The 17,495-nt window shown below is 35.2% G+C and overlaps 1 protein-coding gene across 1 annotated transcript in view; it reads right to left on the reverse strand.

The window, feature by feature from the left end:
* The window catches only part of MYOZ2 (myozenin 2), a gene marked incomplete at both ends in the record, with an annotated part of 33,826 nt that extends 18,338 nt beyond the window's left edge, over nucleotides 1-15,488 (reverse strand). Inside the window, one exon of the mRNA XM_079710372.1 lies at nucleotides 15,413-15,488. Within this exon, the coding sequence (XP_079566498.1) occupies nucleotides 15,413-15,488 (76 nt within the window). The remainder of the gene's footprint in view (nucleotides 1-15,412) is intronic.
* Nucleotides 15,489-17,495: the final 2,007 nt, after the last annotated feature.

A 17,495-nucleotide genomic window follows, 5' to 3' on the forward strand; every position in this document is an offset into this window, starting at 1 on the left:
CTAAATTTCATAATTTATTGCCCGCTATATGCTAGTATAGTGACTAAAATATAGGCTCTTTACTCGGACTGCCTTGGGTTGAATCCTGGCTCTACTACTTTCTAACTGTATGATCATAGATATGTTACTTATTTTTTGTAAACCTCAATTTCCTTATCTCTAAAGTGGGGCTAATAATAACACTTACTGCATAGGGTTGTTATGAGGATTAAATAAAATGTTTCTTATCAAACACTTAGCATCATACCTGGCACATAGAAAGAGTGAATGAAAGTAAGCTAATGACACTATTAATTTAATCTTTCCTTATTTAGTGAGTTTTCAAACAACACTGCTCATAATTCTCTTCATAAGCTCTGTTTGACTCCCAACATTTTTCTGTATCAATTTTAGCAGTCTCTGTTATAGGAATGCCTACCCTTTGGCCCATGCCACCCATTTTCCTGTCTCTGTCAGAATGCTATTCATCCTGCATCTAGCACCAAAGAGCCTAGCATAAAGTAGGTAGGTGATAAGCATTAAATGAACAAATCCTTCTCAATCTAGCTTATGTGCCATTTCTGTCAATTCCTTCTCTAAAATCTCTATTCACAATTATTCATGCCTTTTCTGTATTCCCATAACACTGAATCACAATTACTTGATTCTGTTTTACTTATTTTATGGCTTGCATGTTCTTTTGTCTTTGTGTCCCCCATGCCTTAAATATAGGAGATGTTCAGTAAACAACTGTTATTTTCTATTTCTAGTACTGAAGGACTTTTCTAAAATCCCAAAGAAATAAAACTCCTCCACTTGCTCCTTTAATCAGAAATATCTTTTTTGTGTAACCCACAGAGTTCTTTTGCCACTGTGGACTGCTCTTAAATGCAAAGAAGAAAAATTGGACCATCTGTAAAATAAATAATTATGCTGGTTGATTGGGACAACATTATCTGATGTAACAAATTAACCCTAATAATTAGGCTTTTGGAGGTCTTTAGGGATAAAATAATAAAATTACTTACAAATTTTCTCTCCATTTTGCCTTGAAAAGAAATCAATTTGTTTATATATTTTGATGTTACCCAGAGAGGAGCTCCACTAATTAAAAAAATTATAATATCAAGACTTCTGCTTCTGGGAAGATAGAATAGATCTACTTTTCCCTATACCTCTACTAATTAAAACTAAAAATCCTGGACATTATATATAAAATAAACATAAGAAGACTCTGGAAGTTAGAGAGAAGAAGGCAGACCAGCTAGGGACAACAAGGTCCTTCCTCAGGATCCAAGGAACAACAAGGTACTGAATTCTCTGGGTTTTCTTTTAGCCCCATATATCCCAGACTTGGAGCTGAAGATGCTATTAACCCAGAAACACCAAAAGGTGCAGCCAAAAGCCTCCAATAAAAGATTGTTCTCACTAGCCAAGACCAGGAAAGAAGCAACCTAGAAAGACAGAAAACTTTTAGACAATAGCTACTCTACTTCAGCCAAATACCACAAAAAAACTCTACTTCAGCCAAATACCACAGAAAAAAACCACAGAATTTTACCCTTGCGAGGCTGTAATGAGGTGCCCCGTAAGGGTGGTATCAGAGGGGCTAAGGAGGAAGCTGGGACTTTCATCCCTGTCAGCCAGTAACAACCCTCCATCCCTGTAGTGTTAGTTGAGACCAGGTGGGGATTCTGAACTCCTACCCCCTCCTACTAGTAACTAAGTGACCCTCCTCAAGTTTCAGTGGGGGCCAACTGGGAAACCTTGACTTCCTACTTCCACCTGGCAGTGATGAGGTGGCACTCTCCTTCCCCTGCTGAAGCAGTGTCAGACTAGGATAGATAAAACAGAAGGCTTAAATAAGAGCAAGATTCTTAGAACGTAATATGACAATATGCAGGCTCAAATAAAAAAATCATTTGTCATACCAAGAATCAGGAAGATCTCAAGCTGAATGAAAAAAGACAGGTGCCAACATGAGGCGACTGAGATATTAAAATTAAATAACAAAGATTTTAAAGCAGCCATGATAAAAATACTTCAAAGAGCAATTACAAAGTTTCTGGAAACAAATGAAAGAAAAATAGAAAATTTTAGCAAAGAAAAAAATCATGGCAGAGAAATAAAAGTTGTAAAGAACCAAATGGAAACATTAGAACTGAAAAATAAAATACCCAAAATAAGAAGTTCAGTGGATGGATTCAGTAGCAAAATGGAGGGAATAAAGGAAAGAAATGGTGAATTGAGAGAACAATGGAAATTACCCAATAATAACAACAGAGAAAAAAAAAATAGACTGGAATAAAAAGAAAGCCTTAGAGATTGGTGTGACTAGAACAAAAGATACAGCATTTGTATCACTGAAGTCCCAGAAGGAGAGGAGGCATGTGGGACTGGAAAAGTACACAAAGAAATAATGGCTAAAAACTTCCCAAATTTGGCAAGAGACATAAACCTACAGATTCAAGAAGCTAAAAGCATTCTATAAAAGATAAATCTATAGGACTCTACAATAAGACATATTATAAACTTCTAAAATCTAAAGACAAAGGGAAAATCTTGAAAGCAGCCAGAGGAAAATGACAACTTACCTATAGGGAGAAAAAAATGAGAATGACAATGGATTTCTCATCAGAAATCACAAAGATCAGAAGGAAGTAGCACAAAAATGCTGAAAAAAAAGAAAGGTCAACCCAGAATCTGATATCCGGTGAAAATATTCTTTAGAAATAAAGGGGAAATTGAGACATCTTCAGATGAAGGAAAACTAGGAAATTTGTTGCCTGGAGACCTACCCTAAAAGAATGGTTCATGCTGTTACAACAAAATGTCAAAGACTGGTGACTTATAAACAACAGAAATATATTTCTCATAGGCCTGGAGGCTGGAAGTCTGAGATCTGGGTGCCAGCATAGTTGGTTCAGTTGAAATCATTCTTCTGAGTTGTAGACTGCCCACTTCTCACTGTGTTCTCACATGGTGGAAGGGACAAGAAAGGTCTCTTGGGCTTCTTTCATAAGGTCATTAATATCATTCATGAAGACCCCACCCTCATGGCTTAGTCACCTCCCAAAGGCCCCATGTCCTAATACCATCAGGGACATTAGGATTTCAATATTTGAATTCTGGGGGGCCACAAATATTCAGACCATAGCAAATAGCTAAATTAAGTTCTTTAAACAAAAGGGAAACAAAAAAATAAGGAACCTTAGAACATTGGAACAAAATAAAGATTACAGTAAGCAAAAACGTGGGTAAATACAGTAAGCTTCCCTTCCCCTCTTGAGTTTTCTAAATTATGTTTGATCATAGAAGCAAAAATTATAAAACTCTGATATAAATATATGTAGAAAATAGTTAACACGATTTTATTATAAACAGGGGAGGGTAAATAGACATGAAGGTAGATAAGTTTTCTGTACTTCACTTGAACTGATAAAATGACAATATCCGTAGACTTTGATAAATTAAGCATATATAATGTAATAGAACAACTACCAAAAACTATACAGGTACACTTGAAAAACTATAGATAAATAAAAATGGAATTGTGAAACATGTGCAAGTAATCTGTAGGAAGCTAGGAAAAAGAAAACAGAAGGGAAAAACAGAGGCAATAAACAGAAAACAAAAAATAAAATGATAGACTTAAGCTCTACTACATCAGTAGTAGAGCTTAAATAAAAATGCTCTAAATACCCTAATTAAAGGATAGAGACTAGCAGACTGGATTTAAAAACATGACCCAAGGGCTTCCCTGGTGGCGCAGTGGTTGAGAGTCTGCCTGCCGATGCAGGGGACACGGGTTCGTGCCCTGGTCCGGGAAGATCCCACATGCCTCAGAGCGGCTGGGCCCATGAGCCATGGCCACTGAGCCTGGGCATCCGGAGCCTGTGCTCCGCAATGGGAGAGGCCACAACAGTGAGAGGCCCACGTACTGCAAAAACAAACAAACAAACAAACAAAAACATGACCCAAATATAAGCTGTCTAGAAGAAACTCACTTCAAGTAAGTGCCTTGAACAATATAGGCAAGTTGAAAGTAACAGGATAGAAAAAGATATCAAGCAAACATTAATCAATGGAAAGCAGAAGTGCTTATGTTAATTCCAAAGTGGACTTCAGAGCAAAGGAAATTTCCAGAGACAGAGAACGTTATATAATGATTAAAGTGTCAATCCACCAAGAAGACCTAGAAATCCTAAATGTGTATGCACCAAAAAACAGAGCTGCAAATGGAGCAAAAATTAATACAAATAAAAGGAGAAATAGATAAATCCACAATTAGAGTTGGAGACTTCAACATTCCTCTCTCAACAAGTGATAGGACAACAGAGAGAAAATCAGCAAGGATATAAAAGAAATCAACAACACCATCAACCAGTAGGATATAATCCTACTGTTTATAAAATATTTATAAACAGTATAAAATATTCTACTGAACAACAATAAAATGCACATTCTTTCCAAGTGCACATGGAGTATATACCAAGATAGACCAATATCTTGGACCATAAAATAAGCTTCAACAAATTTAAAAGAATCAAAATTATATACAGCATGATCTCTGATCACAATGGAATCACACTAGAAATGAGTAACAAAAAGTTTACAGAAAAATCTCCACACATTTGGAAACTAAAAAAAAAATCACACTTCTAAACAATCCATGAGTCAAAGAAGAAGTCTCAAGGGAAATAAAAAATTCATTGAACTGATTGAAATTAAAAATAGAGCATATCAAATTTATGGGGCACAGACAGTACAGTGCTGAGAGGGACATTTATAGCACTAAATGCATACATTAAAAAAAGAGGAAAAGTATCAAATCTATACTATAAACCCAAAGCAAGCAGAAGGAAGAAAATAATAAAGATAAGAGTAGAAATTAAAAACAGAAAAACAATAGAGAAAAATCAGTTGAGCACAGAGTTGGCTTTTGAAAAGATCAGTGAAATTGACAAACCTCTAGCTAGACTGACACAGAAAAAAGAAATGTAGAAGATACAAATTACCAGTATCAGGAACAAAATAGGGGATATCGCTACAGCCACTGCAGATAGCAAATGGATAATAAGAGAATACTATGAACAACTCTACATGTAAATTCACATAAATCTGAAAACAGAAAAAATATGACCAATCCCTTGAAAAGCAGAAAGTAACACATCTCACCCAACATGAAGTAGATAATTTGATTAATCCTATAGCTATAAGGCAGTTGAATTTATAATTCTAAAATCTCCCCCAAAAGATATCTTCAGACCTAGATGGTTTTACCGGAGAATTCTACCAAACATATAAAGAAGAATTAACACCAATGCTACATAGTCTCTTCCTGAAAACAGAAGATGAAGGAACACTTCCCAATTAGTTTATTACCTTGATAGCTAACAGGAACAACACACAAAAAAAGAAGCTACAGATCAATATCCCTCATGCTTATAGAAGCAAAAATCTTTACCAAAATATTAGTAAATAGAGTTCAACAATACAGAAAAAGAATTCTATACCATGAACAAGTGGGGTTTATTCCAGGGATACAAGATTGGTTCAATATTCAGAAATCAATGTATTCCACCATATTAAATGGCTAAAGAAGAAAAGTCACATGATCATACCTTTGGGATCTAGGGCTGGACAAAATGTTGTTAAACTTGACACCAAAAGCACAGTCCATAGAAGGAACAGTTGATAAATTAAGCAAAATTAAATACTTTTGCTCTGAGAAAGACTGTGTTAAGAGGATGAAAAAACAAACTACAGAGTAGGAAACAACATTTGCAAACCACATATTTGAAAACAGTCTAGAATATATAAAGAGCTCTTAAAACTCACCAGTAAAAAAGCAAACAATCCAATTAGAACATGGGCAAAAGACATGTAGAGATATTTCACTGAAGAAGATATAGAGATGGCAAATAAGCATAGGAAAAGATGTTCAACATTATTAGTCATTAGAGAGATGCAAATTAAAACCATGAGATATAACTATACACATATCAGAATGGCCAAAATGAAAAATAGTGACAGCATCTAATGCTGGGGAGGGTGTGGAGAAACTGGATCACTCATACATCACTGTTGGAAATGTAAAATGGTACAGCCACCCTAGAAAATAATTTAATAGGCTCTGTTAAAAACTGAACATAGGACTACCAGCAATACTGGGCATTTATCCCAGTGAAATGAAAGCTTATGTTCATACAAAAACCTATACACAAATGGTCATAGCAGCTTTATTCTTAATAATAATAATAATAAAAGAAACAACTCAAATGTACTTTAATGAGTAGGTAAAAAGTTAAAAACACTGTGGTCCATCCAAGGCATGGTACTCAGCAATAAAAACGAACAAACTATTGAAACACAGCAACTGGATCTATCTCGAGGGAATTACACTGAGTGAAAAAAGCCAATCCCCAAAGATTACATACTGTATGATTCCATTTTATAGCACCTTAAAATGAAAAGATATATATATATATATAAATATATATATATATATAAATGGGAGACATTAGTGATTGGTAGGACTCTCTTGACTGCATGAATATCAATATTCTGGTTGTGATATTGTACTATACTTTTACAAGATGTTGCTCTTGTGGGAAACTGGGAAAAGGTACATGGGATTGCTTTATATTCTTTCTTACAGCTGCATGTAAACTACATTTATATCAAAATTAAAAGTTTAATAGAACTATCAAGCCATGAAAAGACATGAATGACCCTGAAATGTATATTGCTAAGTGAAAAAAGCCAGTTTGTAATGGCTACTATATGACTCCAACTCTATGACATTCTGGAAAAGACAAAACCTTGGAAGACAGTAAAAGAATCACTAGCTGCCAAGCGGCTGTGTGGAGGGAGTGCCGCACAGTGTGAAACTCTATGTAAACTGTGGACTTCAGTTAATAATACTACGTTGATATTGGTCCGTCAATCATAACGAGTATAACGCACTAATGCAAGATGGTAATAATAGGAGAAACTGTGTGTCGGGAGGAGAAGGGGTATATAGGAACACTATACTATACTTTCTGTTTAGTTTTTCTGTAAACCTAAAACTGCTCTAAAAAATAAAGTCTATTATTAAAAAAATGTTCAATTTAAAAAATTTTCATAACCCTTCCTAATGCAGTGCAGAGTGGCATTGTCTACTCTCTAAGGTGAAAAAAAAAAAAATTCTGTGCTTTACACTCCCCAGGGTTGGCAGAAATAGCTTATGGAAGAGGAATGAAGGCTCACAGCAAGGTAGATGAGGGTATTTTACAGTTTCCCCGGATTTGTTTGCCAGCTCTGCTGAGTTCTACAGGGAATATTCACTCTTGTTTATTTGCAAGTGTTTGGAGTCTCTGTTACTGTGTGCTAGCAACATGGAAGGAGCTGGGTTATTTTTCAGTGTGTCTATGAATATATCCCTCAGTGTTCTAGAAAGTGTGACAGGAGTGGACTATTTCAGCTTTTTGATTCTGGAATCAAAATAGCAAGTTCCCTTTAGATCACAAATGATCAAAAAGACACAATATGGCTTATAGTAATTTGATGCAATACTACGGGGTGGAGGGGAAATCTCCTTTAAATGCTTCTTAAAATAATTCAATTAGCAATGCAAGAGAGAGAAACAGAATAAAATAATAACACAGAAAATCGAAATCCATAGATTTTTTTGTCCATTAACCTTCTAGGAATACACATTCTATGTAATGTATTTATATATTACAAATAATGTTTTTAAACAAATTTTCTAATGGGACATTTTCAGGAAATAAAAATGCCCCAAAGCAGGCAGCCACTAGAAAATGCAAAGACAACAGTCTTTATATTACAGCAATGGAATTTTTCCTTACAGTTAAGGCTACAAAGTCTTTTCATAAGGAAACCAAAACAGGGATGCAGCTTTTCTCTTTCTCTCATTTTCTGTTACCAATTTGAGTCATTATAAACAGTTAAGTGAAAATAGAAGGGCTAGAAAAAGGAATAGCTTATTATTATGTTATTTTCTATAAGTTCTAAATTTCAAGCTATGGCATAAGTTTACTTTGGGGATACCAAGACAAAAATTTGAGAAAATGTTTTTATCTCATTTTCCTCTTCTTATTGGCCCCCAATATTAGCTGATTCCACCAATGTTTCTGAAATAACCACATGCCCTAAGTGAATTCCATCCCTCTGGCCACTTAGATTTACAATAGTTTTCTGGGGTATATTTGACAGGAATTAATTAACCCTTGTGATTGATACAGGAACAGGTGTGTGACCTGACCTAGGTCAATGAGGCAAAATATCAGGACTTTTCTTTGTGTACATTGTGCCAAAGATACTTTCTTTTCCTGCTGCAGATAAGCACGGATGTATATTGCCCAGGAAACTGTTGGTATGTACTTGATAAAATGATAGAACCAGATGTGGGGTGAAGCTTACCCCAAGAAAATCAGAGCAGAGGGAAAAAGAAACCTGGTCCTTAATGGCATACTTGAGCTGCCAGATGAAGACTTATCAGATCACCTCTGAACTTTTCAGTTATGTGAGGCAATAAATTCCCTTTAGTTGGTTTCTGAGTTTCTGCTATTTTCAACTAAAAGCATGCTAACTATGGTCATTCTCTTCAGATCTTCATCTCACTGATGTAGGTCCAAAAAGTCTATTAAGATTGGAATCAAGAAAGAGTAAAGAAAAATAGCCTAGAAGCGCAGTAGTGGGGGCCTCGAAGAGGAGAGGAAAAAAAGAGCAGAAGTATAAAATATGGATATACCTCTGGCCAGACTCATTTGGGCTCATAAGAAACATTCACTCCTTTTTAGCAAAACACAATAATCATCACCCAAGCTGCTACAAGGAGTAGATGTGCAGCAAGAGCCATGAGGAACTTACCTACCCTCAATAATCAGTTGGTACAATCCACTATTACTAGTAAGTTTATACCACAAGAGAGGAGATATAAGAGACAAAAAGGAAAGAGGAGAAGAAGGCACACAAAATAATTGACCAACTCTCAACTCTCTTTGCTTATTCTTCGTACTTCCTTCCACTACCTTTAAGCCTAAATTTTCTCCCTCTTAACTCTGTAAGTAACAGACAGTGAGTTACTCGTTGGCTTTGAGTGACCATCTAACGGTACTGTGGATCTCTGGGACCAGAAGCACTGCATGAGAAATCTAGTGGTGTCTGGAGCAGGCTAGTACTGGTTCACAAGAGTCGATTGATAAATTTTCAGAAATTCTGTGAGCCAGTAGTTAAACTCAGTGAACATAACCACTATTAAAATTAAATTATATAAACTTAATAATAAGTTATATTAAAAAGAAGGCAATAAATACTCAAAAATATCACTTTCTAAATGTTTCACTCCTTTTTGCTATTATCTATGCTCTTGATGTTTTCTTATATCTATTATATCTGTATGGTGGAAATACTATATAGTGTTGTATTACTACACATCTCTTCCCAACTCTGCATTCAGTTTCTCCTTGATGGTAGCTCAAAATTGGCTATGGCAAGAGTATTCATACCACAGAAATCGGCAAATTCTACAAACCAAGGCATTTCCCCCCCCCGCCAAGAACCAGTTAAATATTCACTAGCATACTGATAGACATAGGAACATTTTAAGTCAATATATTTTGCATAAACAAACAAATAATAAAAGACATAAACTAAATTCTCCAAGGTTTTTTTTCCCTTCCCTTCCAGTAGTTAAGTTTATGATGTAATTGGAGCTGGAGTTCCAGACCATCTGTGAGTTGGGAAATCTAATGTATGAACACTTTCATTTACTTAAACTTTCAGAGTGAAAAGAATGGTGTCAACTGAGCAGATAGAATCCAAGTTCAGCTGTTCCCTGCCCTTTATTGCAAACCTCTGTGCAGGGTCTTAACAGTGTGTTTAATCTGGATGCCTGATAAATGATATAACTTATTCAGGGTTCATATCCTTGCCCTGATGGATTAGAAGATTGTCTTTGTGGCATTAGATCATCTATTGAAAATAATATTGCTAGGCATGCTTTCCTGTTAATGTCGTTTATAGTGATCCAGAATTTTCCATTTATTCTTTAAAGATTTTATAGGACTTAATCTATTATAGTTTGCTACTATTTTAAGGAAATAATGATTATTTTGGAATAAATATCTAATTATAAAAAACTATTAAAATATAACTTTAGGGTCTTGACCATTATCAAATTAATTTCCATAAAAACCTCCACATTTTTCAATCTACTAGAAATATTAAATAATTGTAATCAATATTCTTTCTTAGTAATGTCCTCAAATGTGCATTATTTTTGTAGCTAAATTAAGATTTAAAATCTTACATTAAAAAGTTCAAACTTTTGATTTTTGAATATACTTTCCTTCCACTTTAACCATATTACTATGAGTGCTAGAAACCAAATGGAAAATTGCATTTTATTGGGAGAATATCAGTGATCTTTGAAAATGTGACCAATTCCTTTTTCAGACCTTTCTTCAATATGCAGTCTTATGAGCAGACACTGAACCTAAATTCCTCCAAAGGAAACATTTTTTTTTCACATTTATTTCATAGGTTAACATTCTAAAACTTAGTCAACAAGGATTTATGTGTGCACAGGTAGTTCTGTATTTTTAATTTGTAATTTTGATCCTGCCAAAGTTACATATTTAGTTAGATCAGTGAATCTAATTCATAGTTTGTAAAGATACCCACTTACAAATAATAGTAGTAAGACAAAAGATCTTTTAAAACTATTTCCCCATGATTCACTGGCAGCTGCAATTCTGGTAAAATGGGCAAAACCACAGAAGGGGAGATAACTGAAATTGATTTGCTTTAGGGTGGTCCTATCGATTTACTTAAAAGCCTGATTGAAGCCAAGAGATTTTCTCTACGCTTAACAGGACTCTTCTGCCTGTTTACAGACAGTTGGCCTGTGTGGATCGAATAATAGTCCATAAATATACATTACTGCATACTGCAACATGCATATATATATATATTATATAAAAGTTAATAGTCCAGACTGTGATTTTGAATAATACTTGAAAAGTCTACATTTGATTAAAAGTTTATTAGTAATTTTTAATAATTTTCTCTAGATTAAAAAGTTGATTTTGAAACTCATCTGGGATTCTATATTTTCCTATTTCATATCTCCTTGCCTTGATTTGAGTTCAAAAATTTACTGTTAATTAAAGTATTACCATTCAATAACTGTGTAAATCTATAAACATTTAAAAAATGAGATTACCAATGTATTGAATTATGCAAATTGAGTTACACAAACCAGTAATTCATCTAGTACTGTTTATAGGATGTATATCTAGAGCATATTAGAGTGAAAAAGGCAACAAAGAAATGATGTTCATCATTCTTCTAGGATGATGGAATATGGCAAGAATTAAACACTGTAATTTCAACTTTGGTATAAATTGGAATTTAGCCTAGTTCTCTGCTGCTACTTTGCTGGAGAGTGTTATTGGAGGTTTAGAAATCTATGGCATGCTTAGAAAAATCCATGATTTCACAACATATTATTGTACACCAATTTTCAAAATAAAGCATGCTTTTTCTTCGGGTTATGAGAATGCTAATGTGAAATTTTAAACCAAAGAAAACTAACAAATTTGTACATTAAGCATTAGGTTAAGTTCTTTTTCTCCCCTAGACTAAGTGTTTAAGTCCTTCCTGGTGTCCTCATTTTTATATTGATGACTTGATTAATTACAGTTTAAGATATGCTTATACAGGAAAAGTAAAAGGGGTCCTCACATTATCTTTCGTCTGAAAGTCAAGACATTATATCTATGCTTTTCAAAGTGCCCCTGCAATTTGTGTTAATATTATCATTGCCTTTGTTATTGGTGGAAAAACTCAAATACACTGATGTTTGAGCACATAGCTCAATATATTAGAATCATGAAATTTTAGAATAGATGACTCAACAGATCCAACCTCTTCATTTTCAGATGAGAAATCTGCTGTCTGGTCTGGAACTCAGGGCTCCTGGTACAATATCAACAACAGCACTCCATTTAGAACCTGGCTTCCTGTTTTCAGACCACAGACTAAACTCTTTTCCTGAAATCGCAAAAACAATCTGCTCAGTCCTCTTCTGTGTGCTGGGAAAAGCTGTTCACCAGTCATGAGGGAAAAAACAAACAAACAAAAAACATACCAAAAAAGCCCTCACAGAGCCCAGGTGCGAAAACCATAGGGTGACTGAAACAACTGTAGTCTTTCTGTTTCTGAAGCTCTTCTAAACTGTCAGCAATATCTGTGCTTAAGATCAGGGGACAGCATACTCCCAGTTCTTAGATAATTTTAATCCCTATTCCTTTTCCCCACCATTTCTGGATGGATGCCAGTTGCTCTGGAGTGCCTCTCCTTCTTCCATTCTCATTCCCCATTCTCTTTCTCTATAGACTTATTACTTCCTATTCTTTTATCCTCCCCTCTCTCTCTCTCTTCCTTCAGTAATCAAGTCTCAAATGAGTTACTGAGTGAGAGAGAAACATGATCACCACTGGAGAATATGTACAGCATCAGGAGTAAATAGCACAGGGCTGGTGGGCATGGAACCATTATAAGCCATCTTTTCTTGCCTCCACAACTAATTCATGACAGATAATGGCAAAGTATTTCGGTGTTTTTGTCTTTTAGAATAGCACTTGTTAGACACTTGCAACATGGCTCTGATATTTCTGTTAAAAGCATCTGGGTTTTGCGTCACAGTAGTAACACAAAACAGCTACTAATCATCAGCTCTAACACTTTTAATATTGATGTTGATGACACATGTTGATGATCATCATGATATGATGCTGAGGATGGTCTGTCTGAAGATATAGAGCCTTAGTGTTAGGAGATACTTTTTATTAATTACTTATTGAGGGTGTAGTATATTTGCTTCTGGTACATAATTTGTCACCAAATCATTATGGATCCATAATGAGTGAACAGTTTGGCATATAGTTAGTAGAGGCTGTGAGTTATCTACATTTTTACTTGTGCTATCCAGTTCTATGTATTTTAGTCTATATGGGTAGGATTTCTCAGTAATTCTTTGAGGTTATTTCTCCTTCAGATTCAATGAGTGCTCTGATGAAAAACTCTCCTTTTTGATTCTTATATTTTCCTACTGATCATCTCAAGGCTCACCAGCTATAGTCTCTCTCCCCACAGCAAGAACTGGACTGAACTCCTAGCTCAGGTTTAGAAGACAACTCATTTAGCCATCTCATTGTCACATTTCATTCTCCTCCAGGCTAAATGATTTTGAAAAGTGATATAAAAAATAAATGAATTATAATACTGAAAAAAAAATCTTGATGCACAAGGGGAGAAGGGAGTGGAAGAAGAACTTCGAATAGCTTCTCTGTTCATTTTTATAGAGGACAATCCAGTCCAAATTTTACTTATTTAGTCTTAGAATTAAGATCAAAAGGTTGCATGCTTTATCTTAAATTATCCAGGTTTTTGTTGGTGTGAAGTGTTTGAAAGTTTGGAGAATTATTCCCAGAAAGGTTTCTCTGCAGTCCATGTCTCATTTCTACCTTCTTAGAAAAAATGATACTCCCCTAGCCCCAGATCTCTAAACACTATGTCATATACAAATAGTAAAGTTTCATGTAACATGTCAGAGGAAATAAAAGAGGGAAATTATTTAAACTGCTTCCTAAAGTACTGCAGCTGTTTTATCTGAGATGAGTTAAGAAAGAAGTCTGTGATTATCCCTGTTATCTGTAGTACTTGACCTCCAAACAAAGGCAGAGCATGTGACTCCATTTAAGGGACTGGAAATCTTCCCGCGACTTGGGAGGGAGGGCTTCAGCCAACTTTACATGGCCAGGACCTGTTGGTGGTGAGATTATAGTCTTGAGGGTTTTTTTCCCCTTGAGATATAATTGTACTTTTTCTTTATATTTCATAAAAAAACAAAAGTTATATTATAAAAAAAGGAAAAAGATACTCTTATAGGTCTATGTCAGAAATAAGAGAGTAGAATCCAACATATGATTTAAACTGGGAATACATTAAAATGATGGATTGATTTATGATTATGATGCAATTAGAAAATGATAACTTATCCCAAGCCTAGTTTTAAGATAAATAATTTAGTCTCAAACTCAAGTGATTATCTGGTTTTTTCCTTATTGACCAAGGAAACTATTAAAACAATTTCAAGTAAACTACATGAAGCAGGAAATATAAAGAAGCACAAAAATTTTAAAGAAGCCTGAATTTTGGAAACTTGCATTGGTACAAATTTAGTTCTGGTGTCTGATTCAGAATTATTTTCACTTTATTCCAAACTAGTTTGACATCATAGTAAAACATGGGTCTAAGTTGAATCCAGTATGGTGATTTTGTATTGCAAAAAAATAGAAAACAAAACTTAATAACAGAACCCTTTAAATATGACTGCGTTGTAGGGGGAAGCACCTAACACAGTCTCTGATTGGTTTTATTCAGCTTGCTTTATGGAAAGTGAAATATGAAAATGCTATACTTATGCCTGTTCCCAGCTACCTGGTGAAAGATCTCATTGCTCTAGGTCTTAGTATTGTTCAGGTAAAAGGTCACATTCCTTGTTAATAGAAGGGAAATTAGGAGGTGCCCTGAAAACTCCACAAATATATTCTGGAATGGCTCAAATCAGCCCCTAAAACTATCTAGATATTTTACTTATTAACTTTTAAAATTGATGCTATCCTTTGCTCAATTTCCTTTATAACAATCAAAATGCAATGTATAAAGCATTACTTTCTAGAGTGTTTTGCTAGAACTTAGAGAGTGGAATATCATCTTGCATCTAATTTATATTAAAATTTTTTTGAGTTATATGCTTGAGACTATAAGAAATCTATATTTTCCTAGAAATTATAAATAGAAATAGATTTCCACACAGATTATCTCGGTAAATCAGTTACTAAATATGAAGACTAACGTTTCAGGGTTAAAGAAGTTCACAATGAATATGAATTCCAATTTAACACCTTTTTTTAAAAAAAAAAGGACGCTAGAACAGATTTTGAATGATTTATGTAATATAAGGTAAAAGAAATCAAGATAGATCTGGTGGGATGGACAAAGAAGACAAGATTGTATGAGACCTGTCCAAAAAAGAGAAAAAAAGATCTGAGAGTGGTGATATTAACTTATAACGTGAAATGTGAAAGGCAAGCCAAATAGAATGTACATCAGCTGTCAGATTGCTTCATTCCTTTAGAGCAGTTGTTCATCTGAAAATAGCTTTCAAATGAGAAAGGATGACTACAAAAGGATTAGTTACCATAGGCTTTTATACACCCCCTAGAGCTCCAGGTTTGTTATGACAGAATAGCAAGAATTTAAAGGAAGTAAACTATAGAATATTAAATAACATCAGGAAGGGTCTACATTAATGCTGAGCTATATTATTGCTGTGAAGGGTTTTCACTGATACCATTTCCATGGATTTCCTTCATGATGGCTGATGCTTGCTGTTTCCTCTGCTTCACCATGGTATTATGTGATAGCATGATTTTTTTGTTCCCTCCCTGTGAAAAATAAAGGAACATTATTGAGGCAATGTCAAGAACTCATTTGGAGTGTTTTATAATCATCCTTTTGAAAGACAGCATCTTTGTTCTTTATTAAGAGTTTATTATTGCTTTCTACTGAAAGACTTTAATACCATTCCTTGTCTGGTGACAGAGCATGCTATTCATTGACAGGCAATGTCACAGTGAACAGAGGCTGTTTCTTAGAGTTTCCGGCCCAGTCTTATCTATATACTAGTACAATGATTATTGGGCAATGAGAAACAATGAAAGAGCTGGACTCCTTTCCCCTTCCTCTCTCTTTTCCACAGTTTATTTTAACCTGTCATTGTTTCCTTACTGGCCTTCATTTGTACCAACATCACAGTACATCAATTCCAGCAAATTGTAAGAATGAAGAAAGGACGCCAGATTAAACCAGAACTCTTTGGTGGTAGTATTTTAATATTGACATCAACAGCTGTCCTTTAAAGCAAAGAAAGCCCATTAATGAGTCACAACTCTGAACTTCCTTGGACAACTGACTAATAGAACATTTTAGGAAACAATATACTTACCTTGCTCTTAGACCGTGCTTTTCAGGAAGGATGAATCCTGATTTGTGGAGGAAAGACTGGAGATGGAATATGGATGGCACTTGGGCCCGATGGTTTTTATCCTTGAGCCTGGGATAGCATGGTCCCTAGCTCTGACTCAAACTGGGACTGAGCCTTTCTGAAGAGACTGGCATCCAGCTGACATCAACTGACTATATATAGCACCAAATACTTCAGCTACTCATATCTTCCTGGCAAAAGGGAGGAACCAAGAAAGATTAGGTTCTCTCCATTGTGTTTCTAGTCTGTGAGATGTTTGAATGAACATACAGAAGGTTTTTATGGAGTACCTTCTGTTTGAAGAGATACTAGCCAAAAAAGATTTTAAAAACTTTTTAAGATGTAGCCCTTACATTACATCTTAATTGAGGTGGCAAAAGATACATATTGAATACGTGAGTTAGAACAGAATGATAGATTATTAACAATTAACATGAAAGTATTGACCATAATATCTAAGGAGTTTCAAGAAGAAAGAAAGCAATATGGGGCAGATCAATAGTGCCATCCCTTAAGCAAGAGTGAGAACCTATAGTAAGTTCAGAAAAATGGGTTATATTTGAATGGTGAAGTGGGGGAGCATTTTGTAATGGGCCTTAGAGGTTGAGCCTTGAAGCTGAGTAAAAGCTTAGACTCATAGCTGAGTCATGAGTCTTTCTGAAGAGAGCCTGTAGAGAACAGTGCCTGCAAAGTTGACTGATCTCTGCAAGGTCTGGAGTCAAGGATTTCTGTTTGAGGATCAGGATAAGAGGTAGGGAAGGTAGGCCATGTTGGCCTCCTTGCTGGTCTTTGAACACAGAATCATGTTCCCTCCCATATCCAGGCTTTGGCTCTTACTATTTCCCACTTCCTGAAACATGCTCTCCCCCTACCACTTGGCTTACTCATGCATTCAGGACTCCCCCCAACTACTGATTCCTCATAAAGTCCTTCCCCAGTCACCCTGTCTAAAGTATCACATGGTGCCACACTCTAATCCCTTACTCTGCTTTATTTTTTAAACATTTTTGTATTAGTTAAAATTAAAGTCGAATGGGAGTGACAGAAAACCCTAAAAACAGAAATTTCAAAAAGATGGAAGTTTGTTTTTCTCACACATAAACTTTGTCCATAGGTAAATAATCTAGGGTTCGTGTGATTGACATAATTATCAGGTGTGCAGTCACCTCTAACATTTTGCTCCATTGTCCCTAAAATGCAGACCCTTGGGCTTAAATGACTGCTTCAGCTCTAGTCACCATGCTCTTATTTCAGTCAGCAGGAAAAAAGAAAAAGTAATGAGAAAGGCAGCAGGAAAAAGAAAAAGAAAAAGTAATGAAGGTCTCCTTCAAACATGTCCTAATATTGCTCAGATCTCTTTTGTTTACATCCCTTTGGCAGAACTTAGTCA

The sequence above is a fragment of the Hyperoodon ampullatus genome (assembly GCF_949752795.1).
Source record: "Hyperoodon ampullatus genome assembly, chromosome: 1".
In the NCBI taxonomy this organism is placed as follows: Eukaryota; Metazoa; Chordata; class Mammalia; order Artiodactyla; family Ziphiidae; genus Hyperoodon; species Hyperoodon ampullatus.